This window comes from Mycteria americana, chromosome 15, assembly GCF_035582795.1.
Source record: "Mycteria americana isolate JAX WOST 10 ecotype Jacksonville Zoo and Gardens chromosome 15, USCA_MyAme_1.0, whole genome shotgun sequence".
Lineage (NCBI taxonomy): Eukaryota > Metazoa > Chordata > Aves > Ciconiiformes > Ciconiidae > Mycteria > Mycteria americana.
Window position 1 is genome coordinate 7,944,486 of NC_134379.1, and position 27,755 is coordinate 7,972,240.

At 61.2% G+C, this 27,755-nt stretch overlaps 2 protein-coding genes across 10 annotated transcripts; both read right to left on the minus strand.

Moving 5' to 3' along the window:
- Positions 1 to 76: 76 nt before the first annotated feature.
- GAS2L2 (growth arrest specific 2 like 2) lies at positions 77 to 8,050 on the minus strand. 7 transcript variants are annotated; one of them, XM_075518254.1, is made up of 9 exons: positions 7,303 to 8,050; positions 7,048 to 7,164; positions 6,655 to 6,936; positions 4,980 to 6,427; positions 4,063 to 4,322; positions 3,849 to 3,956; positions 3,154 to 3,250; positions 2,521 to 2,794; positions 77 to 2,427 (listed from the first exon to the last, which is right to left on the minus strand). In XM_075518254.1, exons 4-9 carry the CDS (start codon positions 5,335 to 5,337, stop codon positions 1,131 to 1,133), a joined length of 2,394 nt encoding a protein of 797 aa, XP_075374369.1. In that variant the 5' UTR covers positions 5,338 to 6,427; positions 6,655 to 6,936; positions 7,048 to 7,164; positions 7,303 to 8,050; the 3' UTR covers positions 77 to 1,130. The 7 variants fall into 7 exon arrangements, with proteins under 7 accessions (XP_075374369.1, XP_075374367.1, XP_075374370.1 ...); XM_075518252.1 differs by lacking the exon at positions 7,048 to 7,164 and having other exon boundaries at positions 6,655 to 6,984; XM_075518255.1 differs by having other exon boundaries at positions 4,980 to 6,373; positions 6,781 to 6,936; positions 7,048 to 8,050.
- A 435-nt stretch (positions 8,051 to 8,485) lies between these two features.
- MMP28 (matrix metallopeptidase 28) lies at positions 8,486 to 27,644 on the minus strand. Of its 3 annotated transcripts, none has more exons than XM_075518258.1 (8): positions 27,419 to 27,644; positions 19,477 to 19,556; positions 18,617 to 18,780; positions 14,472 to 14,693; positions 13,524 to 13,769; positions 12,921 to 13,070; positions 12,213 to 12,380; positions 8,486 to 11,023 (listed from the first exon to the last, which is right to left on the minus strand). In XM_075518258.1, exons 1-8 carry the CDS (start codon positions 27,518 to 27,520, stop codon positions 10,629 to 10,631), a joined length of 1,527 nt encoding a protein of 508 aa, XP_075374373.1. In that variant the 5' UTR covers positions 27,521 to 27,644; the 3' UTR covers positions 8,486 to 10,628. The 3 variants fall into 3 exon arrangements, with proteins under 3 accessions (XP_075374373.1, XP_075374374.1, XP_075374375.1); XM_075518259.1 differs by having other exon boundaries at positions 14,472 to 14,628; positions 27,419 to 27,480; XM_075518260.1 differs by lacking the exon at positions 27,419 to 27,644 and adding an exon at positions 21,081 to 21,184 and having other exon boundaries at positions 14,472 to 14,628.
- Positions 27,645 to 27,755: the final 111 nt, after the last annotated feature.

The following is a 27,755-nucleotide window of genomic DNA, read 5'->3' on the forward strand; positions in this document are numbered from 1 at the left end:
GTCGGAGATTCCTGAGGTGTCTACACCGCCTGTAACGCCCTGGACCCCCTTCTTTGAAATCCAATTAAAAATCAGGTCTGTCCCCCCTTGTTCTGTACCCGCCTCGCTGCTCTTTGCCCCTGGCACCAGATTGCTCGCTGCCCCGCTGCCACTCTCGCAGCCCTTCTGCGGGAGGCAATGGTCCAGGATGGGGGAATTTGTTTCTCCCCTGCAAAAGGAGTCTTTTTTTGCATCCACAGGGCCCTGGCGCTCGCCTTTGTTGCTTCTCTGCAGGGCTGTGGGTCTGGCTTCATCCTCTCTTGGAAGACGGGGTCTTCTGGCCCCCAGGGGCTCTCAGAGGGACGTTTACTGTGCACACAGATAGCAGACCAGCAGCAGGAGTTCCCTTCTCCAGCCATGACCCCCCATCAGGATTATCCTCTCTCCCTCCCCACCCACACAGAAAAGATGCTGAAACAGAAGAGCTTTGGTATATCTCTATTGCACAAACAACATTGCCGGGTCCGTGGCTGCAGGCTCGGGAGTGCGGCGGTGCCTGCAATGAGCCTTGGTGACAGTCATCACCCCGACCATCACTGCCCAGGTGGCCATCGACCCCCCCGGCTCTCCCGCCTTCACCCCTAAGGATGCCCGCGGGGCTCAGCAAGGGTCACCTCCTGTCACCCCCCTGACCTGAGCAACTCAAACACTCATTAAGGCTCTTGGTGCTGTAAGACATGAGGATCATTAGACCCATTGTACAGACGGGGAAGACTGAGGTACGAGATGGTTTGCACACTTGGATGCCAGGTGCGGGGTGTCCCCACTTTAGGGGGACACCGTATGGGCCAGCTACACCCCTCTTCCCTGCAGAAAGCGCCCCATTCTCTCAATTTGGGGGCGGATTTTTCCACCCAAACCAGTACAAGACCGCCTGTTTAGGAGGAGAATTACCAGCCCAAAAAAAACCCCACGGGGAAGGAGGGGGTGCCTCTCCGAAGAGCAAGGGGGAGTAACCCCCCCAAGTTGCCTGGGAGCAAATCCATCGCGCTGCCCACGCCGACCTCGGGCACCGCAGCTCCGGCTTCAGCATCGCTCCCGCCTTCGGACCAGCGAGGGGTCAGTCCCCACCGAAATTTGGGGTGGGGGGGTCAGACCCACGCCTCCTCGTCGTCCTCGGTCAGCCAGGCACCGCTGTCGGCCGGCGAGGGCTTGATCCCGGGGTGGGTGCCGCCGGGCTGGGGGTGCCGGGGGGGCCCCGGGGGGCGATGCTGGCCCCGGGGGGCAGGTGGGCGCTGCCCCAGCGGGGTGGGGATGCGCGAGGGCCGCTTGCCCGGCCTGTGGTCCCGTCGGGGACGCGCCTTGGGCCGCAGCTTCAGCTTGTAGATGGAGGGCACGCGTTCGGGTTTCTTCAGGCACCGCCGGGGCTTGGGGACGTTGCTGGCCCTGGCCCCCCGCGGGGTCTGGCCCCCCGCTCCCGGCCCCTCCATTTCCCCCCCGGCCGGGAGGCTGGTGGGCTGCGGGGCAGCTTGCGGGGACATTTTGGGGGCCCAGCTCCCCAGCCCCACGGGGTGCAGGGGCTGCCGCCCGCGGGAGAGCTCCTCCACCACCCTGCTGTAGCCGGGGGGCTGCGCGTGCCCCCAGCACCCCTGGAGCCCCTCGCTCCCCCCACCGGGGCCACAGGCTCCCCCCGGTTCATCCGCCGGCACCTCGGGTCCTTCGGCACCCCCGGCCCTTGGGCTCGGGGCTGGGTGGCACTGCCGGGTCCCCTGGGGACCCCCCCCAGCAGCACAGCCCCCCTTGCACCCGTCTGCAAGATGGGCCGGAGGGGTGGGGGGCCGGCAGACGGCCGGGCTGGCTTTGACAGGGGGTTTAACGCTGCCGTCCTGTTTCGGAGGCTGGCTGGAGGAATTTCGGGGTGAGGGCGGTTGGCCCCGGCTGAGGGCTCCCCGGCTCCCTTCCCGTGGGCTTTTCTGGCTCTGCGAGTCTCCCCGGGCATCCTGGCGCAGGGAGGGGGCACGGACCTTGGTGGGGCTGGGGGCACGGGGTGACGCTGCGGGGGGGACCCCCCCTTCCTGCGGTCTGGCAGCCACCACAGATGATTTGCCTCCTTGCTGGGTGCTTTTTGGCGGTGCCGGTGTCAGCTGGGTGCCGGGTGCCGTGGCCCTGCCCCGTGTTGGTGCCGTAGGGGTTTTCCCCGGGGTGCTCCCACGCGGCGCCTTGGGCACCCCCACGCTGTCCTGCGTGCCAGGGGCCAGCCGGGAAGGGGTGGGTGCCCGGCACGTGGCCCCACGGCCAGGGGAGCCGGGTCGAGCGGGTGACCGGGATGGTGGCGGCTGCGTCCCCGAAGGGGTAGCCGGTGGCTCCCGCGTCCTGCAAGGAGAGAGAGTGGAGAGGGGCCGGGGGGCTGCTGCTTCTCCCCTCCATCCAGCCTGGTGCTGGGCACCTCTGGAAGGGAGGGGAAAAAACAGTTCAGGGACGTGAGAAAAATCGTTCGGAAACCAGGTGGTTTGGGGCACGAAGCACCGCTGCACCTCTTACCTGCCCGAAGGGACCCTCCGGGCCTGTGCCGGCTCCCGGCGAGGGCTGGCACCCCGTGGGTGACCCGAGCCCTCCGGTGAGGGGGTGGCAGGGGGCCGGGGGCCGGGAGGGACACGGGACCCCCAGGCGACGGGGGGCAGGGGGCTCTGCGAGCGGCTGACCAGCAGCACGGGCTGGGGCTGGCTGCGGGCGGCTGCCTTCGAGCCCGGGCACAGCCAGACCTCATGCTGCACTTGCTGCTGGGGGGTCCTGGTTTTCCAGGCTTGTTTGTGAGCTGCGGGGAAAACGGGGGGGGGGGGGGGAGGGGGTTCAGCACCCCTGTCCGTTGCACCCACTCCCGGGTGCAGCCCACCCAGCCATCGCTCACCATCCAGCTCCCCGGGGATGCTGGTGCAGCCCTGCGCTCCCTGCAAAGGGGCTTTTGGGGTCCGGCTCCATCCAAAAGTCTGCCGTGACCTCTAGTGGCCACCAAAGCCAAAGAGAGTCCCCCAAAACCAGACGTTCCCCAGCAAAGCAAGGAGGCATCGCGGTAACGAAGCCTCCCGCTCCTGCAAACGGCCCCAGAAGCAGTGAGACCCACAACGGACCCCCCCCCTCACCCCAGCCAGGGGGTTTGGGGACGCAGGGACTCACAGAGCGAGGTGCAGCGGCACGGGTCGTGCTTGTCCAGGTAGTGCTCCAGCGTGTCCCAGCCGCCCCCGACCCGCACCATGACGTGCTCCCGCAGGATCTGCACGGTACGCCACGTGCCGTGAGGCCCGGAGGGGTGCATGCGATGCACCCGCGGGACCCCCTCCTCTTTTTAAGCAGCCGGGGGGGTGGCACGCCCAGCCAGGCTTCAAGAGCCGTGGGCTTGATCTAAGTGCCACCAGGTCTCCCAAAGGACAGCTTCATCCCCGGCTCAGCACCACCGAGGCAGGGAGGGTCTCAGCTCCTGCTGCCATCCCAACAGGCACGTTTCATCACCCCAGGGAGAGTGGGGAGCCTTTTGGGAACGCCTCTCCACCGTCATGTGCTGAGCCCTTTGGGAAGGCCAGGCTTAGGGACGGATCCAGGCAGGGACAGAGCATCCCAGCGTTCCCACCGCTGGGTAAGACCTGGCTCTGGCTTGGCGTGGGACGGCAGCTTTTGTGCCATACACGTGGATGGTTACGTCCATGCAAACACGTACCGCAGGGCCGAGCTTCCCTGCTGCCCTGCTTTGGGGATAACAGTCAAAAACCCCACCTTGGCCTCATTTGGGGGATGGATTACGGAAGAGGCTTCACGGCAGCAGAGCAGGATTCCTGGTGCCTGTGCCCAAAAAGCACGGGGCGAAGCAGACTCACCCGGACAAAGATGAGGGTGTCAGAGTCGCCCACGCGGTATTTCCCTTCGGATATCTTGATCATGGGGAACTGGACGGGGCAGGTACAGCGGCTCACCAGGTGCTGGACCTGCGGGCAGCAGGGAAGGGTCCTCACCAGGGCTCCTGGGAAAGGTCCTGGGGCGGCCATCCCTATCTCCATCCCCATCCCCATCCTGCTCCATGCCCCTCCATACCATCTGGTCGAGGTTGTGGAGGTCCCGTGGTTTCCTGGGGGGCCGGGGCAGGGGGGTGTCTGCGGGTGGCAGGTCCAGCTCCTGGCGGAGCTCCTCCTCGATCTCCTCCTCCATCTGCACAAGGGTCGGGGCACGCATGCCGAAGCGGGCAGCACGGCGTGCCAGCTCCAGCAGGCACAGCACGAAGTTCTTCTCGTTCTTCCTCAGCACCAGGTCTTCCGTCTCGAACATCAGGACGTCTGGGGCAGGGCAGGGCTGGGCTGAGCCAGGGCAGGCACGTGTGGATGGGGACAAAGGGGACGGGGGGCACAGGCGGAGTCAAAACCCGCCCTAAGGGATGTTATTCCCTGGAGCCATCCCGCTAGGATGTGGTTGGGTCCAACAAGAGTTGGGATAAATCAACGGAGGAAGAGACTTCCCCTTGGGCATCTACATGCAAAGGCACTACGGCTGTTTCATGGCATCCCAAAGCCACAAAACCCAGTGGCTGAGTGCACTGAGGATGTGTCACCCCAATCCCATGCCCTTCCTGGGCACCCGCTGGTGGTGGGGACAGGGTGACAGACCCTTTGTTCAGAGCCAGGACCGCTCCTGATGTCCTTACGGCCGAGATCGTGCCGTGCATGGCAGGGCCACGCTGCAGCATACGCCCTTCCCATTTCCATCCCCCCAGCGCATATTTGCGCCCAAGCGAACACACCCGCCGCGTGCCAGCACCCTGCAAAGCTGCTGCCGAGCCCAGAGGAGCTTGTGCAAGAAATCCCAGCTCAGGGGTTTCTTGTGTTCACGGTGCTGCCCGATGCCGGGGTGGGCACCGGCTTTGGGGGACACACGGGGAAGCACCCGGGGTGATGCCAGGAGCAGCTGGAGGGGAATTGCACACAGGGACACGGGGCAGCTGGAGCCCAACATCCTACCTTTAATATCCATCTCCTTCCTGCACCACTGGATGAAGTTGGAGATGTTGTCCCTGGCCTGGAAGGTGCCCGGCTGTGCCGTGAGGTTGCAGGCAACGCCGGCGGTGGGCAGGCGGAGGTGGCGGGCCACGCCGGGGCAGGCGCGGGCAAACTCCTCGGCCACGTGGGTGACGTTGTTGGCGTGGGAGCAGAGCACGGCCCCCGTCTCCAGCACCTCCAGGAAGGTGCCCACCTCGATGTCTAGGTCGTACAGCTCCTTCAGCCACTCGGCCAAGTCCTCCTTCATGGCGTAGAGGTACTGCTCGCTGGACTGGTAGGGACGGATGCTCCGCACCGCAGCACCCGGCGTCCCCCACATTTTGCCATAAGACTGGGAGGAGACCGAGGGAAAGGGGTGATGGGGACATGGGTGACGGGGACATGGGTGATGATGGGGACATGGGGAGCTGCCCTGGGCCGTGTCCCCAGCCCACCTCCCCAGCAGCCATGCTCACCTGCTGCCACTTGCTCTCTGCCACCCGGCACGGTGACGCCGTCCTCCCGGTGCCGGGAGCCCTTCTCAGGGTCCAAGGGCTGTACTGCAGCGTGGGGAAAGGAAATCACCCTCCTGGGCAGTGGGTGTTTTGTTTCCTTCCCAAGTGCTGTTCCCTTCTCCTTGGTGACAAGGGACCGGCTGCAAACACTCCCCGTTAACCCTTCAGCACCTGCTCCTCTGCCGGGAGCCCTGCTCCTTCCTCCCCGGCCGCCCCAGGGGTGGATTTTTTTCTACCGAGGTCCCCAGTTCTGGGGCAGGAGGGGGTTAGAGAGCAGCTCTTCAGCGTCCCAAGTTGTTCACGACCCCAAAAGCGGGGGGATTTGCCCCCTCTCTGCCACCCCTGCACCCACCTCCGCCGCAGGTGGGGTGACCTGGGGGCCCTACAAGATGCATCTTCAGGGCTGGGTACCACTGAATTGATAGCCCTGAGGCAGCCACATTTTTGCACCCATTTTACAGACACTCTGTTGAGATGCCACCATGTGCCATTGCAAGCCCAAACACGCCATGGTGAGAAGCCCACCTGAGCAGGGGAGCCCCAGCATGGGTGACCCCGAGCATGGCTCCCTCCTCCCTGGGTGGGGTGCCCAGAGGGATGGAGAGAGGCTGACCTCAGTGCAGCTCTGGTGTCAGGACCTCCGAACACAAGAGGGGAGTGATGCTCAGACCGGTCCCTCCTGCCCTCCACACACCCGCCCTGGGGCACAGCGGCACCGGGAGCTGCAAAGCCAAAACCCGAGGCCAGAGCTTCCCAAAGCTGTACGGATCGGGGCAGAGATCCCTCGGAGAGAGCTGGTCCTGATGGAGGTCGCACTCTCCAACTCCTCAGCTCAGCTGGCCCACAGGGTTTTCGTGCAACCTGGAAACATCCCAGCGGGGAGAGCCAGAGGAGGAGGAAGAAGAGGCTGAAGAGCTGCAAGAGGTAGAGGGTGGCAACAGAGACACCACTGCCATCGCTTGCCCTGCGCTTTCCACCAAGTACACGGCGCAAGGGGGGGGTCTGAGAGCCGAGCAGCCCCAAGGAGTCCCGGACCACCCCACTCTGCCCCCGGCTCCCCTCCACCAGCCCCTCCCACCCACACCCCCGGGGCAGCACTCTCAAGGAAACACCCCCATGCTGTTGCAAGCATCTTCACTCACTCTCATCATTTCATCTCATTTCCTGCTAAAAATGCCAGTGATCGCTCATGGTTGGATGTAAATCCCTACACTTGACCCTAGGCTCATCCCTTGATCCTGCTGCAGGGAACAGACGGGTCATCTCACCTCCAAAGGCTGGGGGCCAGAGCAGGTCCCCGCAAGGACCCCGCTCCCCGGGAGCCCCCTTCGCTCGAGGGCTTTTACCAGCCCTTAGTGGGAGCTGGGAAGCCCTGCAATGTGTCGGGGCTCAGCCCAAGCTCCGAGGAAATGCAGTAGCTCTACCTGCAAATCACAGCACAATTCCATCAATCCTCTCCCCCAAACCTCTTTCTGAAAAAAAAAAAAAAGAAAAAAGAAAAAAAAGGCATGAGGGGGTTTTATTTGCATGCCCACCTTGGGGTTTGTCTGCCCTGTGCGCCCTTGCAAACTTCGTCCCACATTGCCCACAATTGCGAGGCCTTTGGCAAAAGCCAAGCTCCTCCACGGATGGCGTGACTCCAGGAGCTGGGGCTTTAAGAAAATAACTACACGGGTGAGTGGGCACTGCTGGGAATGTCGGAGACTCCCTCCCTAACCCAGGGCTTGCAGAGCTGCCCCAGCACCCAGGGACTTCTGCAAAAAGCAAATCCACCAGGGATGTGCTTGCACCTTGGGACTGAAACGGAGCCTCTCGTGGGGCTGGGGGGCTTCTTGCTGTGCAGGGGACCCCGTCCTCTCCCTGGAGCCAGCTGCCGATGCTCGCTGCAGATCACGGTCCAGCCGGTGTCATTTTGGGGGAGGAAATGCAAGAATCCCAGCTATTCCCCCGGGCTGGGGAATGCGTGGCAGGCTGGCCGGAGGAGTCTGCGCCTGGCATGTCCTGCCAGCGAGCCCAGCAGGAGAAAAGGACCCTTGTGACGCAGGATTTTCAGCCAGGGCACCCAGTGGGGCCAATCGCATGGCTCAGGGTGCGAGTCCACCTCCCCCAGCTCCCCCCACACTTGTGGGGTGCAGGCGATGCAGCACAGTCACCCCATCTCTGCCAGCAACGCCGTGCCCGGCCCCAGCCCTGGCTCTTGACCCCAAGGCATCCTGACAGCACACAGCCCCAGGAAACGCACCACGGCAAACAAGAGAGCAAAAGGAAAACCCAAAAATGGGAGAGGAGTCGAGGTTTTGTCCCATCCTCAGCCCGCAGTCCCACGGCAGAAGGGATGTCTGGCTCTCTCCTCAGGGGACACGGAAGGGGACAACGACCTGCTGCTTCTCTGCAGAGCTGCAGGCGTGGGGTACCCCTGGGGTACAGACGGATGCATAAATCCTCCCGTCTCCAAAAAAGCAGTACATGGACCAGCCATCACACTGCTCTTCTGACCCTTCTCAGTGTCCAGAGCGGACGTCTTGTCCAGCGCCAGCCTTTCCCCTCACCCCCCCATCACCCCCATCGGTCTCCCCATCATGCCGCAGATCCCATATGGCCGGTGGCAGCCGAGGGGGCTGGAGAGGAGCGGCTCCGGGCAGGAGGTGTGAGTGGGGACGGAGGCAGGACCGTCTCTGCAAACACGGCAACACCACCTGCGCCAGCCGGCGGGTCCTTCCCCCCGCAGGCAGCACGCCGCCCGCTCAACAGGCAGCGCAGGCAGCACGCCCCGGCGTGTCGCGGCGTGAAGCAAAGCACACGGGAGCGGCGAGGAAGGTTTCGGGGCGCTCCCTGTCCTGCGGGAGGCAAGGACCCCCCTTCACGCACCGCGATGGGCTGGGGCGAAGGTGGAGACCTGGAGGGCCCCCCTCGGTGTGAATTCATCCTCCACGCTGGGAAAAAAAACCTATTAATTTGGGATGAAGCAGAAAAGAGTTTCCATGTTTTCTTCGCTGTCAGCATCGTGCGCTTCATACAGTGATTTTTCAGTGGGATCCATCCCCCTCATTTGATCCAGCAAGCACATAAGCTGAGGTCAAATTCAGCAATACCTACTCCAATCCCAAACACACACATGCATCTTAAACACAGCCCTTTCAGGAAACAGGAGATTGGCTTTAAAAAAAAAAAAAATACAAAAGTGTGACATGAAAACAAGCAGAAATCCCAACACCGCATATCCAGAGGTTCACTTTAGTGGCCGTCAGGTCTCCAAGCCCATGGGACTCCCTCAAAGCAACGTCACCTTATTATCATTCAATTCAAAATAAAAATGATGCGGTCCCGTCTCTTTGGTAACATCGAAAATGCCCTGAGATGTTAGACCATGAGCTGATGAAGTCCCCGTGTCCGTGTGTGCGCAGGAAGGGCCCACTCACAGATATCACGGCAAACGGACGGAGCGTTGGCTCTCCATCCTGCCAAATCCACGTCTCAGCTGGCATCTGGCAGCATCGAGAGCCCTCGGGAAGTACCAGCCCTGGCACCCTGCCTGGGGCAAGCCCGGCTCCTGCCTTCTCCGCGGGGAAGGTCGAGGGTGGGCGAGGGTGAGCGGAGGACGCTGCGCTAAAGGGAAGAGTCCTCGAGGCTGCTGGCACTGGGAGAGCACCCCGGCGTGGCACCCCGGCATGGCACCCCGGCACGGCACCCCGGCGTGGCACCCCGGCACGGCAGGACCAGCCGCAGCCCGGTGCCGAAGCCACCGACCCGAAGCAGGGTGCCCAGCACAGGGGCCGAGTCCTGGGAGAACCATCCGCAAAGCAGCAGCCCACCCGTGTACAACCCCAGCATGGCGAAAATCCCCAGCGCTCTCGGATCAAGGGGCATTTGAAGAAAGCTGAGCCCTGTCCTGCTCAGCACTGACGGCCGGCGTTTTCAAGCCGGGGAGACGATGGCCCTTTGCGGACGCGACTGGTGACTGGGTGCACGGGAGCCGGTGGCGTTTCCAGGTGGGGAGTCTGCTTTGGGAAAGGAATGAGGAGTATGCAGCCAAGCTGTCCTTGTGAGCCTGCATGCACGGACATGTCCGTCTGTCCTGCTCACCCTCGCCTTTTCCCCTCCTCCCCCAGTAATTTTTCAAGCCAATTCATCCAACTGTGGCAGAGGGGCACGGGACTCAAAAATACATCGATCCCATCTCTTGCAGAGACAAGAGCAGAGGACGCTTTCTCTGCACACAAGAAAGGCTGCCAGGTGAGCACAACCACTATTAGACACCAGAGAACCCACCCAGCCACCCCAAACCCACCAGAAAGCCAAGCTGCAGTGCTCCCGCTGCCCTTGAGCTGCACAGCACTGGCCCGCGGCGACACGGTCGGCAGCTCAGCTGTACCTCCCCCCTCCCTTCACCCCGAAGAGGCTCCTACACCAAACCCCTCTGCTTTCTCCCCAAAAGTCCCATGGTGTTGGTGTCTCCAGCTGGTGCCTCACCAGAGAGCTGGGACGTGAACGCAGCCCAGCAAAGCACCCGCAGGGAATGGGCTCAGCCTCCAGGTGCCAACCCTCCATCCCTGGGGCAAGGGAGGGGAGGGGGCTCTGCGCACGCGGCGGGGGCAAAGCTCAACATGGACCCGTATTTTTGTCCAAATGTCTCTTTTTCTTTTTCTTTTAACCAGGAAACATCCTAAAACCCCCTGAGCCCCAAACCAAGCAATGGCGAGGCACTTCTCTGCCAGATCGCGGGAGAATGAGAGCTAAAAGCATCAACAAGCCCCAGTCCTGGTTTGAAAGAAACGCGTAATGATATTCTGAACGTTTGCAGGAACGGGTGTGTTTGCAGTCTCCATGGCTTATACCTTTTTTTGTGGTCTTTTTTAAAAAAAAACATTGTCTCTCAAAGCTTCCAGCCCACCTGGCCGCAGCAGACCCGCCTGGGCTGATGGCTGCCCCGTCCCAGATGCATCCCTGCTGCACCGGGGCACCGCTCCACCGACCCACGGCTCTGGCCGTCCGCGGGCAGCCCCGACCTGCCGGTCCCTGCCAAACCATCCCCGGACAGAGTCAAATAAAGAGGGATCCGGGCAGCAGCGAGCGAGGTGGGGTTCAGCCCCCCCCGTTTCGTCCCGGCACCCTCTGCTCAGAAGAGGACCTGCCCACTGTTTGCATCCCAGCAGCCCATCCAGGGCAGCTGGGTGGCCCATTTGCCAGTGGTCACCACTTGCAGCTTTGCCCGGTCAAATTGCCAATACTGGTCGTCCCGAAAGAAGTAGACGAAGCCGTCGCGGTGGGTGAGGGCGCCCGCCGTGCCGGGGGGCAAGCCCTCCCAGTCCTGCAGGCTGCGGGGGTAGTAGGGTTCCACGCCGAGGGTCTCCTCGCTCACCACGAAGTACTTGGGTCCTTTGAAGAGAACCAGGCGCCGGAGCTGCTGGAAGTAGAGCGCGGTGTCGGGGTGCCGTGGGAGGCCGCGGGCACTGCATTTCTGGGGGAAACCTGCCTCCAAGGTGGAGCCCGTGTAGCGCCAGCATCGGCCACCTGGGAAGAGCCGGGGAGGGGGGTTAGAGCCCACCCCAACAGGGTCCATCACAGGACCAGCTCCAGGAGACCTGGAAGGACTCGGCCACAGGGCCAGCCTTGCAGCCCGAGACACGCGTCCGTGACATCCATCCCACTGGTGACCCAACTGGCAGCACCACAGGGCTGCCCCATGGACCAGGCTTGGGTGGGGGGAAACTGAGGCACAGTAGCTCAGGGGCTAGAAGGCATGGAAAGGGACCACCGGGGACAGAGCAAGGCCAGCATGCCATCCGCTAGCCCACGCTGCTCCCTCGCAACCCTCCCTCCTGTTCCTGCGCAGCGAGTGGGACAGATGGACGCAGACCCCTCCGGGGCCGGGACAGGCGAGAGCAGCACTGCAGCAGCAGGAATTGCAATGGGGGCCGAGGGCCCGGCCATCCCTGCAGAGCTCTGTCACTGCAGAGCCCTGTCCCCGCAGAGCCGTGTCCCCACAAAGCAGGCAGACAAAAGCCCCTTTCTGCTCGCAAGCTGCGGCCTGACCCAGCCCCGGGGAGGGAGGGAGCGGACGAGGGCTGGGGAGGGAGAGGGGCTTTTGGCTCTCACCCAGCCGCAGCAACAAAGCCCCCTTTCTGATGAGCCGGCGACTGGTTTCCATTAAAAGTTGGGGCTGACCCTGGCAGCTGGGCTGCCTGGTTTGACCTTCCTCTATCCATCCGGCTGCGGCGTGCCGCCGGGCAGCTCGCGGACGGCATTTCAGCTCCCCGCGGCAGCTCGGCCCCTGGCACGGTGCAGGGAACCGCGTGCACCCTGAAAATGCCACGCTCGGCTCGGCTCCCCCGCGGCCACACGTCTTCGGGGAGCGTTTTGTCCCAGGGACCCCAAAGGACTCGATGCATCTGGTTTTATTTTCAAACACAGGTGAGCGCTGCTCTCCTGAACAGGTTAAAGGGGAAACTGAGGCAGGAGGGGCTGATGCGGGCTGCCAGGGCAATACGCCCAAGGCCGTACGGTTAATCCACGGTAGGCACCGAGCCCAGGGCTCCTGTGGGGTTTTGCACATGCAGGACCCAGCGATGCCCCAGCTCAGCCCTGGGACGGGACCAGTGGGAGGAGAGGGGACGGGGGCAGGAGAAGGTGCTCCAGCCAGACCAGCAGGCAGGGCCAGCGGCAGCCCCGAGGGCGGCTCTCCCGCCCACGCCTCACGTACCTTTGAAGAAGTAAAACTTGCCGCTGAGCTGGGACCAGGCGCAGGCGTCGATGCCGGCGGGGAGGCCGGGCCAGCGCGTCTGCAGGGGCTGCGGGTCGCTGGCATTGCCGCTCGCTGGCACTGCCCAGTAGTGGCTGCCCTTGAAGATGTAGAGGTTGTGGTCTGCGTCTGCGGGGCAGAGGGAGGAATGAGGGGGTCCCGGCCGAGAGACGAGAAGCCTCATCCCACCTCCCAGCCACCGCTCCCCGGTTCCCCTCTCGTCCCCGCGCAGCTCCGTGGTGCTTCGGGGAAGCTTGGTTTTCGGAGGTTCCCTTCTGCCTTTCCAGCCGCCCTCTCAGCTTTCAGAATTCATTGCCTCCACTCCAGCCTGGAGAGGACAAAAGCGGACCACAGCTCCCTTTCAAGGCTCGTCTTTCACGGTTGAGCTCCTGCAGCAAATGAGCCTTGCCATGGCCCAAGTTTTAGGATGTTTTCCCCTCTCCCAATACACCAAGCCATTGCTGGATCCTCAAGATGCTCCGCTCTGCGGCAGCAAGGTGCGTCAGTGATGCCACCAGCCCCTATGGGGAGCACATATGGGGCTACGGACCAGCCAAACCCACCTCTCCCATCGCTGGATCTCATCAGAGCAGGAACAGGCTGCTGCAGCACTGGGGCGAGCTGTAGGGGTGCATGTTTTGGGAGAGGGCTGCACCGACAGACACTCACCAGCAGTTATGGCGTCGAAGAAGGAGTGGCAGTAATAGGCGCTGAGGCTCCTCTGCTGCCGGTCCCCGCCGTAATTGTCCGTGCTCCAGTCCTGGAAGTGAGTGAAGACCTTTCCCGGGAGCTGGACGGCCGAGCCCTTGGAGGGCTTCCCTGGGACGGAGCAGGGAGCGGTGAGTGGCGGAGAAGGGGCAGGGAAACAGCTTTCCCCAGAGCACCGCACCAGCACAGGGCTGGGGATCCCAGGGCTCGTCCCACTGTCTGGTTCCTGTTCTCTTCTATACAGTGCTGGCAAAGAAGTACCCCCAAAAACTTGGTACCCCCAAAAACCTTGGTACCCCCAAAAACCACGCACCAGCGTTTCCCTGGTTGCAAACAAGTGGGCAGCAAGTCCAACCCTCCCTGCCCTGGAGGACCTGGTACCCACCCCACACGCTTTACCGCATCTTCCTCCCCAACCGCAAAGGGATGGGGCCCATCCCCACTGTGACCCTTGCATGTAGTCCTCTCCCCGTGCCGAGACCTGCTCCTGTCCCTGCTCCTCGCTCTCCATCCCAGGGAACAGCCCCAGAGGAACGGAGGGATGCTCGGGGAAGCCAGGCTCACCGTACAAGTTCTGGATGGCCAAGATGTCATCCCAGCTGAGGACAAAATCCTTGCCGAGCTTCTTGTAGTAGGGAGACATCAGGGCGCTCTTGACGGGGGAGTGCTCCAGCCCCAGCGTATGGCCCACCTCGTGTGCCACCACGACGAAGAGGTTGCGTCCTTTGCCGCTGCGCAGGGACCAGCGCTCGGCGCTGTCGAAGTGGGCTTCTCCACGCCGGGGGAAGAAGGCGTGAGCCAGGGCACCTCCTGGGGATACGAGAGCCATCAGGGACCGTGGGGCAGGAGAGGACCAGGAGAGCCACATCAGGGACCATGGGGCAGGGAAGGACGCCAGCCACGAGCCGAGGGGCAGGGGGGCACATGCAGCTCTGGTCTGCTTAAATATGCATCAATTTTAGCTCTTTGGGAGGTCTCCTGAGAAAGAACAGCAGCTTCCCACGGCGGGTGCAACCCAAATCTGTTCTGCTTTCTGCTCCTGAGCACACGGGAGCTTTGCCTGCTCTGTGGTTTATGAGTTTGGTTTCTTGCCCTGGGCTCGGGCCAGAGACTGAAACCACCACAGTGACCCGTGCCGGGCAAAAACTCAAGAAGAGAGAAAACCTGGGTGTGTCTGCTTGATAGCACCATGCAGAAGGGCTTATCTGGAAGGAATGAGCTCAGGTTTGGAGGGTGCTGTCAGGGTGGGGAGGGCTCCTTGAAGGCCATCAGCATGATCCTATAACGAGCATCTCAACTGCCTCGCTGGCAGACACCAGTTGCAAAGTTGGGAGTGAGGACACCAAATCAGAAAGCAAACTGGCGCAAACTGGGAGGCGTCCTTGGTTAGAGGGACTGCCGGGGCAGAGCCTCGCCTCCATCACCCCCAGCCCATCGCCACCCCAGCCCTCCTCCCTGCCGGGGAAGCCCACGTTGTAAAAGAGAAGCTTACGAGGGGGAAGCGACCAGCACCTGGTCCATCGAAGGCGTTGTTGAGTCCATCGTTGTGGTCCCCATGGAAGAAGGTCAGGCGGATGTCAGCTGGGCCGTCCAGAGCCTCCCAAAACACCAGCGAGGACACGTTGCTCCAGAGCTCGAAGGCGGCTTTCACGGCCAGGCGCACCTCGTGCTGCGGCAGGTAGGAGGGCCAGTTCACCACCCGGTAGGTCAGGTGCCGCTTGTACCACCTCCCGCCTGCAAGAGGGGCAAGCTCAGCACGACGATGGGGACTTGGACTTGTTCTTCCACCCAGGGGCTGCTCGGGTAGAGGAAAGCTTCCCAGTGCTGGGAAAAGCCATGGCTTTCTCAAGCCGAAGCTGAAGGTCAACCCAGGTGCCCCACCAGCAGCCTCGGCACCCTGCACCGGCAGCGGGACCCATGAAATCCCTCTGAAGGTGCCACCATCAGATCCCACCGCAGATTCCCAAAGCTGGAGCTGCAACCAAACCCTAAGAGAGGGGCCAAAACCTGTTTGAGAAGAGGAGAAGCTGGGGCAGCCAATTTGATCTCCCTTGCCTCATCAGGCTTTCCAGGGCCAAGTCCAGCATGGGTCCCTGACCTGCAGGGCTCCTGCCTGAAGCCAGCTTCGCACCCAGAAGAAGATGTAGCCCAAGGACTGGCTTTCAGGGAGAGAAAGCAAAGCCACCTCTGAAAACAAGTGGCCCAAAGGCAAAAGGAGCAGGAAGGGCACTCAGCAGCACCTTTGGGGCACAACGGGACTGCGGGGATGGGGATGTGGGATGGCAGCCTGGCTACGGCAGATTTGCCAAGAGCCGGGCACCAGCCAGAGGGAAAAAAGAGATGATCCTCAAGGGGAGAAGCAGCCAGGTTTGAAACACATCACCAGGAAGGAACAGCACCGACCACCATGACGCTGATCTCCATCACATGCCCAGAGACCCCACAGATGTCCAGGGCTTCATCCAGCTGGCCGGCGAGCGCGTGAGGGGAGGGCAAGTGCCTGTTTCTAGCAGGGGCAGCTGCAGCAGAGCCCTGCGGCCGGTCCCTGTGGCCGGTCCCTGCGGCTGGTCCCTGCCGTCGGTCCCTCTGCACCCTCTGCAACAAGCCCAGATGCTGCAGGGACACCGAAACCAGAGCGCGTGTGTGCGGGGCTGCGGTTCCCCAGCGCCCAAAGCTCCCTTGGCGAGAGGGGCTCCTCCCTGTCTCCCCTGAACTCCCTCCCTGAGTCCCAGCCCTATCTGGTTTTTTTAGGGGATCTCTTTTGGTCCCCCCTCCCCCCCCATACGTGTAATTTCAACACGGCAGATACTGAGCCAAGGCAAGGAAAAGGAGGCCAGCTCCCCAGTGGCCAGGGCTGTGTTTTTTCTGTTTTTAAGGGCACCCTCACCATTTCCACCTGCAGAAGATGTTGCCTGCAAGCCCAGCCGAGAATATCCCAGCAGGGACAAAGCACTGTTCACCCTTCATTTTAAAAGCATCATTTTACCACCACCAAGGATCTTACTGCCCACGGCTTCCTTAAAAGCTCTGTCCTTTCAGGGCCGGCACAGCCCCGATGCCACCGGGGCAGATGGTGACAATGACGAAGAGGACAAGCCCATGAGATCCCCGTAAGCTCCCCACCCTCCTCCCACCACGCAGGGGTGCGAAGATACGTGTTCCCGCAGCCGCCGCGCAGCATCACAGCCCCCTCCTCCTCCTCCTCCTCCAGCACCCTCGGCAGCTGCAGGGACCCCAGGGCCCCACGCTTACGCCTGGCCAGGGGCGTCCGGGAGTGGGAGAGAAGCTGTGGGGCCGCGCTGGGAAGATGTGGGTGCCAGAGCCGGTGCCGAGGCGTGGGAGCGGCGACAGACCTCCAGCAATCGCCCCTGCTCCAGATGTGCGGGGAAACAGGGGGAACGGAGCCGGCGGCACGCCGGGGCTCGCTGTCGTGGGTCTGAGCCAAGCCGCTCGGCAAAGCTGGCAGACATCCCATCCCAGCTCACCCACCCCGGCCAAGGGGACAAGACCCACCAGCTCTGCTTCCTTCCCCCCCCGGGTTTCTGAGCAGCCCATGGCAGGGGAGGCTCCGGGCCGGCTGGCCGCTCTCTCCCGGGGGCAGAACCGGCCCCCCCTGCTCGTCAGTGCAAGAACAGCCTCCAACTCAAACGGGACATGGCTGCGCTCTCCAGGGCCCAGGAGGGCACTGCCCTGCGTGGCAGAGGCCAAACACCTGCCCGGATGGCCGCAGCCCTAAGATAAAGCCCCAGCATCCCCCCCTTCCCTCCCCAGAGGCAGAGCGTCTCCCCCGAGGAGGAGGAGGGCTGGGCAAGGCGAAGGACCTGGCTCTTGAGGAGGGCTGGGTGCCGCGCTCAGATGTTGAACCCGGGACAATTGCAGGCAGGGACCCTGAGGGGAAATCCAGGATGCCGCTGCCCGACATGCCGCCTGGCCGAGGACCTGCCGGTCAGCAGAGCTCCTGGCCAGCTCCGGTGCCTGGTAAAGCCCAGCAAGGCAGCTAGAAGGAAGTCCTCTTCCCGGCGCCCTCCACCGCAGACCCCTATTCCCAAACCGGGTCCCTTTCTGGAGGCAAACGGGACCTGTCCCCAAACCTTCCCAGAGAGCAGAAAGCCTTGGGCTTCGACTGCAGAGGGGAGGTTTTGTTTAGAGGCACAGAGAGGGGCGGACGCGTCGGACCCCGTCCCATAGCAGGGAGCCGATCACCGCTGGGCTGGGACCGACCTCGGGAGCAGCGGGAGGGACGGACAGACGCCCTCCCCAGCCCCGCACTGGCCATCACTGCCGGGCTAACCCAGCTGGGAGCCAAAGCTGAACAGGGGCTGGCTTTTGCCCACGCGCCGGGGTGCGAGCGTTGCCCAAAGCCGGTGGGATGATGGACGTGGCGGCTGCCCGGCAAAGCTCCTGCCGGGAGAGGGGTGGATAACAAAGCACTGTGCTGGCTCAGCTGCGGCGGCTTCCTGCTTCAAGTAGGATAAACAGCCAACTTAGCACAAAGCCTCCGGCCTTCCTGGCCGGTGCCGCCGGCCGTGCGGGCACCCCCTCCCTCCCCTCCAGCCTGTGGGCACCAATACGGCGTTGTTCCCATCCCCACCCCAGCTTGCTGCCACGGGGGATCTGCCGGTGCCAGACCACCGGAGCAATAACCGGTGCCACACAGAGCTCTGCCCTGCCTGGGCTCAGAGCCACCGGCTGTCTCTTGCCACCCGCCCACGGACCACAATCCCCAAAAAGGAGCCCCATGAGCCCCATGGCGCAGGCTGCTTCTCTTCGCCCATCTCCTGCTGCGTGCCCTTCCCGGCTCTGCCCCCTCGCCCTCCTGCCCGGGGCACGGCAGACCCCCTGCCCAGGACGGTGCCTGCGAGGGTGATGCTGCATGTCCGGGTTTTGGAAGGAAAGCCAGAGGCAGGAGGAGGACGATGGGGCTGTCTCGCGGGGCCGTTCATCACCAGCCCTGCCAGACGCAGAGACAGCCTGACACGGCACAGAGCCCTTTCTTAATCTCGCCTTCATTTTTCCCATGTCCTAAGCGCAGCTGGTCCCAGCCCTCTCGCTCTCTAGGAATCCAGTTACTCATCCACAAGCCCAGGGGGCAGCTCATGAGAGAAAAGAGGCCCAACCCTGGACACACGGGAGCAAGAGAGGTTGCTCAGAGCAGAGTTAAACCCCTTAATGCGAGTGAAACAGCTCCCCGTGGCCAGGCAGCCCAGCACCAGCAGGTTTTGTGTTACTGCTGGGTGGCTAACACACGTTAGAAGTCTCAAAGCTCAGCAGAGCCTGGAGATAACGTCACTGTGTGCCAGCCCCTGCTCTCCGGATCGTGCCACCACAGATGTGCCCAGGGCTATGGTGACCTGATAGCTCCCTGGGAGATGTCCTGGCTCCCTCAACAGCAGTAAAACCACCCCGGAGAGCCAAATTTCCCCACGAGTGGGAGCTGCATCTCTCTAATCATTGCCGACTTCAAGCCATACAGAACAACTAAAAATAAAGAGATTTAAAAATAAAGTGGCGCAAAGCCCAGGCAGGTCCTGGGATGGACGCTGCGCCGGCAGGGCTGCACCTGCCGGCCACGGCAGCGTCTCCAGGAGCCAGGATGGAAGAGTTGGACTCCCAGCACCCCAGAACCCCAAACCAGGACCCCTGGGGCCGACGCTCACCGTGCTGCGTGGTGCGCCTGCGGCGCCGGGTGGCAGGTGCCCGGCGTGCCCAGGCAGCGCGACTCTCCCCGTCGCCCGTGCCGCACCGCGGCAGAGCCATCTGATGGAGCGTGGGGGCATCCAGGACCCCGCTGGGCGGGAGGTGGGTCACCCGCTGGAAGTCCCTGGAAAAGGAAGGGAGACGTCAGCACCCACACCCGGACCCCCCCGGGGGTTTTGGTTGTGTTTGTGCCGGGTGTTTGACCCGAGCCAGGGCTTTCACCCAGCGAGCTTCGTGCCCCGCCGTCAGGAACGCATCCAGGTGATAAAACAAGAAGAATTTGTCTCTGCAACCACATCTGACCAGTGAGCCATCTCCTAGCAGGGCAGAAGTAGACAGGGGAGCCTAAAAAATGCCTTCCCCAGTTTTTAATCCCAGTTGTTGGACTTTGCACTTGACTTTGCCCAGGGTGAGGCCAGGGATGCTCCCAGAGCCAACGTGATCTCGACAGGAGAAGTCCAAGCGGGGGCTGTCAGCTCAGCCCCCTGACATCTCCCAGCCGTCCCCAACCTCGGCCTCGCCGCAGATATTATTGTAAGGAGAGCATCGGGCCATAAAAGGCAAATAAAGCAGCGCAGCGAGGCATCGGGCTGCCAGCAGCCGGCGTCCAGCTGCGGGAGCCGGGTACGGACCGGCATTTCCAAAAAGAACTAGTTGTGCTTTATCATCAGACCGTGCGAGAGAGAGCCTCTGGCTGCAGAAAGACCCCCTTGGCTGCAAAAAGACCCCTCCAGCTGTGAAAAGACCCCCAAGCACTGGCAGCTCCCACGCAGCCGGAGCTGCTGCATTTCTGCTGCGGTTTCGAATAAAAGGCTCATACCTCACTGCCTCCGTGAACTCGGCGGGGCTGTGCGTGCTGGCCCCCGGCTCGCCGAAGTAGCCGTATTTCTCCAGGAACAGCTGCAAGAAGAGACACGGGAGAGGCGCAGCTCAGAGCACGGGCAGGCGTTCGCACGTGTTGGCTTGGGAGGGGGCGGGGGGAAAGAAGGAGATGCGACGGGAAACAGGGCAGCAAACCCGGGGCTGTGCAGAAACGCCCAGTTATTTTTTTCCCTGAGACCTCTGCACCCCAAGCAGCTACACCTCCTGCGCTCATACAGCTTTCTGTGTGTCTCCTCCCCATCATTTTTGATGGCTCTTGGGTTTTTGGCCATGACATGACGGCCAAAGAAGGAAACATTGCTATCGACAGATCCAAAAAACCCTGCTGCCATGTCATCCGCAGCCAGAGGCTTCCAAACCCGCAGCTCTAATCACCTCGGCTCAACGCAATGACTAAAATAAAGGTTAAAGTGCCGTGGACATGAGTAGGGTGGGGTGAGACGGCGTCAGGCTGCAGCCTCCCCCTATCCCCACGCAGGATGTGCTGCTGCAAAGCGGAGACGCTCCGGGGGCAATCTGCTCTGCCAAACCATTCTTCTTCTTATCGGCCATTTACATGGACAGAGATTGTCGCTCTGAACTCGCTCCAAACACATAAATTGCACGTTAAAGAAAATAAACGGCTTCCCTCTGCCCAGCCTGCACCCCCAGCTTTCAGAGAAGTTAATAGCCACAGTCGCAGGAATGCTCCACACCCGCCTTCCCCGCCGCCGGGGATGTCTGCAGGAGACAAACAAGCCACCCAGCATCCTGTTAGTGCGACAGAGTCGGAGTTAAAGTAATGAGGAAGAAAAAGTGAAAGTGGCTGCTTCGTTTCCCGCATCCCAAAGGAGAGGTGGGCTGAGCACCAGGACTGCCACGGGCTGCCCCGGGCCAGCACGGCCGCTGCCCGCCGGAAAAATATGTGCTTTTAAAGCTTCTTCCCTCCCTGCTCATCTGGGGGGCTATGGACGGGCGAGAGGGCAGGGAGGAGAAGGGGGTTGGTGTTAACCTGCACTCGATGCTACTCCTGCACTCGATGCTACTCCTGACCGTCCACCTCGGGCGGGCGATTCAATCCCCGACCGCGTCCCCGTGGAGGTGGCAGCATCCCTCCGGGGCGCGGGCAGCACCCAGCCGGCCGCGCTTTGCCGGTCGCCTGGTGGGGAGCGGGAATGGTTTCTGGATATGGCGGCCCCAGGGCGCGCCAGGGCCTCTCCCTCTCCTCCTCCCGCCCAAACCCTCCGCTTGCCATTAACAGTCATCTTCACGTCGGCCCCAAACACGTCATCCTCCGCGCCCGCCACCTCCCTGCGGGCAGGGCGGGCACCTTCCACGTGCTCTCCGCCTGCTGCTCACCCCTTTGGAAGCCCTCCCTACCTCCTTCCCCGACCTTATCTCCTCCAGCCACCAAACCGATCTCCTCCTTTACACCCCTTCTACATGGAGGATCCCCCTCCGGCTGCAGCGCCGGCACGGCTTCCTGCCAGGACATGCTCTTCATCCAGCCCCAGACAAAAAATTTGGCCCCGTTTCCCACTGAACCGTTTACCAGCTGCCTACCCCGGCTGGAGGCAGCAGCACCTTGCAGCAGCATCAGGCTGCAGCAGTAAAAGCCTGAGCATGGCCGGAGTCACCCAGCCACGGCGCACCCGGTCCCGGTGAGTCAGAATAAATCAGGCGTGAGTAAGAGCCACGTCAGCAGGAGAGAGCATCGGTTTGTCTGCTGGGCGAAGCCGCAACATCTCTGCCCGGGGATGGACCGTATAGCCTGGACGTGCCACCTCCCCAGCCATAGGGGGATAACTGCCCCCTTTACACGGGTACCAGGAGGCAAAATACAGCAGCGACTCGGGATGCTGACACAGGGGAGGAGGATACGGGGACGGGGGAGCCTCACGAGGATGGGGTGGCAGGGAGGTTTGGTAGCCCTCAGAGAGTGCTCTGGAGAGGAGAAGGTATCTGGCCATCTTTCTCAGGTGTTGCGTTTTTATAATGTTCTCCTCCAGAATTAGAAAATCGCCAGGTACCTATATGGGTGCGGGGTGATAGTCCCCAGCGCTTATATCGCGGCAGATAAATGTGAGCTACAAAGCACCCAGACAGAAAGTCCTGAGTCTCAAAAGCATGGCACAGTCTAAACCTTTTCTACCACAATTTTGCTTTCACTTAGCATCTAAAACATAACAACTGTAAGCTGTTTCCTCTCCTGTAACCTAACACAATCCCATTCTTACAGCATGAAAATGTTTTTTCCCCACCGTGATCTCACGAATGCTTGAAACCTCATCTGGACAAGTCAGGGTGCATGGCAAAAAAGCAACGGCTATCACAGCAGCTGCTCTTGCATGGCACCAAAATGTACACAGGCCGCTGGCTTTATTATTCCTGCCCAGACGTCCTTGAGCTTTGGAAGTCCAAGCAAAGCGGCACTTTCCCTGTAGTTTCTGACCTGCGTCGTGTTGAGGTTCTTGCACACAGGCACCAGCTCTCAGGCTGCAAAACCACCAGGAGAAACTTTATGACATTTTCTAGACGCAGTTATGGTGAGCTCCGGGCGATGTTAGCCCTGGAAACACAGAGCTACAGGAGAGGGATGTGCTGATCCTCCCCTGTGCAAGGTATTTATTAGACAGCAGAGCATATCGAGTCCCCTGGACCAGGGAGTTTTCAGGGCGACAGGGGAACGCAAGAGCCCCATGCCACGGCGTCCTGTGTCCGAACGCGTGCTCAAGACCCCCTCCAGCACTGCCCGTGCCCTGCACACCCCCAGAGACCAGCCAGGCTCTGGAAGGGCTGGGTGGAAGCTGGCACCAGCCCGTTAAACCTCTCCAGAGGCTGCAATGCAAAGACTGGCCGTGCTGGGAAAACCCCCTCCCTCCTGCCCCAGATGGGGAAATGATCTCTTCCATACAATGGGAAAAGAAAAACAGCAGGAAACCAAGAGCTGAGCATTAATATGAAATATGCCCGGCTCCCCCTCCACACAAGGTCGGGAGAAGAGGAAAGGTCCGGCTGCCCGGGAGCCAGCGCCGGGGCAGAAAAGGCTTCGGGGCTGCAGCAGGGACAGTGGGAGGATGGTTTGGGGGAGATGGAGGGGCCCTTCCCATCTCAGGGCTCTGACGGGGAGCTGGTTAGAACCCTGGAAATCATCTCAGCTGAGAGCTAAAGCCAAGGAAACACCTTGCCCTTGACCGCAGGCATCCCAGGTGGAAGACGGCCAACAGCAAATACAATTAGACCTCCCTCCCTGGAAACTGGGATAACAAGAGTGCAGAGACAGCGGGCTCCGGTCCTGCCTGCCCTCCCCTCCAGACACTCAGCTTCTGGCACCTTTTCACCAGCTCGGTATCGGAGAAGCCTCACACTGGGCTCCCGTTGACCGTGGCCCCTTCTGCTCTGCCTGGACACAAACCCCATCTCTCCCCTTCATTCCCTGGCAGCGGAGGGAAGCGATCCCACCCTGCCAAAGGGCGGGCAGGCGTTTCATGCTGCGGTTACAGAGGACTTTTCTTTTTTCTTTTTCTTTTTAAGGAAAAAGTCTTTTTCTTTTCCAAGGTCTTTTTAAGCAGGAGACACCAGCAGCCCGGCAAGCCAGCCCAGGCGTGTCCTGGGCCCCGGAGCCCAGCAGCCCCAGGCTCCATCCCGCATCATTTCACCGCCGAGACGGACACGGGGGAAGCTGCAGCTCCCACTTTTCAGCCTCGGTTTCCCCCCACAGCACAAACACAAGGAGAGCTGGTCCGGGACGAGCACGTTTGGGCACGGCCGCAGAAGGAGCGGCGGCTCCTCCTGCCCGTCAGGTCGCTGCCTGCCGGAGCGCTGCCTTCGGAAGACGTCAAGGCATTTAAAAACGTTCCTTTCTTTCCACTCTCCCAAGCCGCACTCCTGCCTGCAGTGGCAAACCCTTAGGCAGAGTCCTTGTGTCTCTTCTGTTTAAGTGTGTGTATAATTATCTGTATAAATATTATATATCTATATATACACAAGAAGAGAGGTTAGCAAGTACAGAGCTTGGTTGTCCTCCTCCCGCTGAAAAGACAGCGAAACGTCAGCTAATTCTGTATGTTAATGATGGAGGCTGATTAACACCCCGAGCCCCATCTCATTGCTGGGATGCTCCCCCGCTGTGCCTAATCCGGTCCTGAAGGAATCTCCTCTCCCGCCTACGCCTCCTGAAAATCTACTTTAGCTGGAAATTATCTACTTGCCACTGAAGATGTGGAGCTGGGGAAATACTGTGCCCAGTGTCTTTTAAGCTCCTTTAGTTTTCACACTTGACCTCCTGGAGCTGAGAAGCAGGGGCAGCAGGCCAGGACTGCAGCAGGTCTAACTAAAACCCCTCCTGGTTTCAGTAACCCCGATCTTCGGGATGCTAAGCTGGAGCTAGCTCCCTGCCTCCCCTTCTGCCTGGACCGGAGGGATGCTACGGGACAGGAACAATAAATATTGCATCACTTGAAGGGAAACAAATGCCATGAAATGCACTGGGCTTGGTGTCACCTGCCTGCGGGGCTGGCAGATCGCTCCGCTTGCTTGTGTGTTAAACACAGGAATATCTCAACAGCAATTCCTACAATTCACCCCTGCATTTGAAACCAGCTCGCAGCTTTGTCCCGGCACCCCAGGCACCCCACGCACTGGGTAGCGCCGGGCTGCACCACCCAGCTGCAGCTCCGGCAGCACCGACGCTATCTGAATGTGACCCAAAGCACTTGGGGAAAACAGGGGGAAAACACCGGGCTTGGCCAAACCTTCCCCTGAGAATACCAGAGCAGCTGACAAACCAGTTTGGTCACGCAGACTGGTTGTGCTTTCACGTCTAAGGAGAGAAAGGAAACAAGACGCTTGGTCTTCGCCCTCCATCAGGATGGGAACCAGGGGGAAGGCGACGTGCCCACTCCCAGCGGCCGCTGGCCCCTTCCCTGGCAGGCGTTATTCGCCGTAACAAGTGGGGATTGTTTGGGGGGAGAGCAGGGAAGAAAGCGGGGCTGTTCACGCTGCGGTGACTCACGGGGCTGTTAATCGCACCGGGGGACCGCCAGGTGCCTTGGAATCGCTTGCCACATCCCCACTATCGGCAGCGACTCAGAGCCATGATCTCATGGGTTTTACACGTTCTCCCCGGCCACGCAGAGCCCAGCAGTGCCTCGCAGGGGTGACGGCACCTGAGTAATTCCTCCTCCTCTCTGTGTCTCCTTGCATTGCCCTGCCGAGGCTGAACAGCAGGGATTTTTCCCAGGAAGGAGGTTTTCTTCCCTTTATTTCAATCAGGGGGAAAATGTGGGGGTGCCCCTTTCAGCAGGAGCACCTGGGGCTCTCAGCCAAATGCCGAGCCCCACCAGGTGCTGGGTGGTACCCAGAGACCCTCGCTCCGGCCAGGCTGCGCTCAGCATCCAGCATCCCAACTGGCTGCCCGCTCCGTAAAGGAGCTCATCCAGACACCGGAGCGTTTCTCAGCACAAATACAGCTCAGAGCCGACGCTAAACGCAAGCCTTTGGGTCGCAGAGGGGGAAAAAGTCAAAGGCCAAATGCCACTGCAAGAGAGGGAGAGGAAGAGCAGGATGGGGAAAAAAAATAAAAAAAAATAATCCTAAATTATGTCTCGGTCCCTGAATCTCGCTCTCCATTTCGTTCCCTGCTTTTCTCAAATTTCTAACCAATTTTTGCTTCCCATCGCAACAGACCTGTAGCTTCTCATGCAAATCACTACAGGGACTTTATTGTCCTTTGTCCTCGGCACCAACAGCACTCGGCCACGCTCTTCACTCCCAGCACGGGGCGAGGTCTCGTGTGCCATGTATTTTCACAGTTCCCCCAGGATCAGGGAGCCTCGGGCATTACCACACACCCAACTGCTGTGCTGAGCACAACCCAGCCAGGAGCCAGCTCTGCCAAACTACGTGCTATCTAGCATCGGACCTTCTCCTATCTGGAGCCTGCAGATAATAAGATGATTTAACATACAAATGTTTCAAATTACATTTCCAAACTTTCCTTCTTTCTTTTTTTTTTTTTTGGACCTGCAATTGATACAAATGCAGTGAAAACAAGGGCACAAGCCAGGAAAATAACACAACTAGACGTTTTCTCAGACTTTTGCATCTAAGTTTACACAACCCATTGTTGCTAACTTTGACTATTCTAAAAGCAATAAAAAAAGCTTCAGAAGCAAAGCCTGGCAGTCGTCTGAAAGCCACAAGTAACTACAACTATTTGAAGTCATGTGAGAATTTCAGCTTCCTCTTAAAAGCAAAATTAACCGCTCAGTTTATTTAGAGAAGCTTTCTTACCCCAGTCTCTATACATTTCCATTGTGTATATTGCCCCAAAGTCCCTGGCCAGCGCAGCATATTGCACTGGGGAAACTGAGGCAAGGAGGCAGGAAAGTCACTTGCCCAGCACCCCTCGCCTGGGATCTGCCACGATCCTGGGACCTGCTCTGAGGCTTCAAGGGAAAAGTTCTCAGAAGTCACCAGTGAGGAATCAAAGGGCAGACTGGAGCTTTTAAAGCTCTCGCCCCCAATCAGCTGGTTTTCTTTTTAAAGTGAATTTTAAATTATTGCTTTTCTGAGCATTAAGGACTTTGCAGATTTATTTTTCTCCGGGTGGCATGAGGGGCCGGGCTGAGATTTGTGCACACTGAGACAAGCACGCATATAAATCACCTCTTCGAAACAGCGTCTCCCAGCTTGAGAAGCCCGCACATTAAAACAAACCTCTGAGCATTTATGTGCACTTTTCATCTTTGAGCATGTGAAAAATCCCAGCTAATCCACCAGAACTTGCTAGGGTTTTAAAATCAAGCGTCTGTGCAAACGTACACTGGATCGATGCCTACACAAGAAAAATAATCCCCAACATTAACCTTCGCTCGCCAGCCAAATCTCATACCTCGTCCTCCCAAACCAAACAGGAACGGATGGTGGCACGGCGTGACGATGATATGGGGACAAACAGAAGAAATCCAAACAAAGGCAACGGGGACAGCCCCGGTGAGAGGCAGGGGCTCCTGTCCCATCCTGATTTGTGGGAGATGGGAAAGTTTCCTAGCGCAGGACGTCTGCTGTTGTCAGAGCTTTATGGGAGGGTTTCCATATGTACCTCACCTGTGGGGACACACCTCCACATACAGCACGCGTGGGCACACACCTCTGGCACTCCACGCGCAAACCTATGGCACGAGCACATCTCCGGCCGGACGCCTGCGCCATGCACACGCACGCCTCTGGCACGGATGCAGCACCAGCACGCACGGGCACAAAGCTGCGGCTGGCACGCACACGCCTGTGCACGCAGGGCTCACCCTCGCCATCCACGCCTGTGCCACACACGCACACGGGGATCCACGGCGCACACAGCTACAGCGCGGATGCACACGCACGGGGCACGCAGCTATGGTGTGAACAGACTTGGGGCATGCATCACACCTATGGCACGCACGCACCTCTGGCATGGGCACACCCGGGGCACAGAGACACCTCCAGCAGGGGCACACCCGGGCACACACACACCTCCGGCATGGGCACACCCGGGGCACAGAGACACCTCTGGCATGGGCACACCCGGGGCACACACACACCTCCGGCATGGGCACACCCGGGCACACACACACCTCTGGCATGGGCACACCCGGGGCACACACACACCTCCGGCATGGGCACACCCGGGCACACCCGGGGCACACCCCCCCCCCCTCCGGCACGGGCACGCCCGGGGCACACAGACACCTCCGGCATGGGCACACCCGGGCACACTCGGGGCACACCCGGGCACACACACCGCTCGACGGCCGGGCGCAGGGCGGCGGGTGGCAGCTCCCGGCCCCCCCCCCGCCCCCGCCCGGCCCTGCCCGGCCCGGCCCGGCCCCCCCGTGTCCCGGTGCCGGTCCCGGTCCTACCTCCGCCTCCCGCCGCTGCCGAGCGGCCGGTCCGGGCTGCGCCGCCGCCAGCAGCCCCAGCGCCAGGGCGGCCCGCAGCGCCCCGCCCGCCCGCGCTCCCATGCCGGCCCCGCTCCGCTCGCTCCGCTCCCTCCGCACGGATCGGCACCCGGCGCCGCGGCCCCGGCTCGCCTCTCCCCGCCCCGGCCCCGGGGGCGGCCCCGGCCCGCCCCAGCCCCGGCCGAGGGCCGGGCCCGGGGGCGGCGGGTGCTCCCCCTGCACAGGGAGCTCCCACCGCCCGCCCGCTGCCCGCACAGCCCCGGTGCCGCCTTCCCTCCCTCTCTCTCCCTCCCTCCCT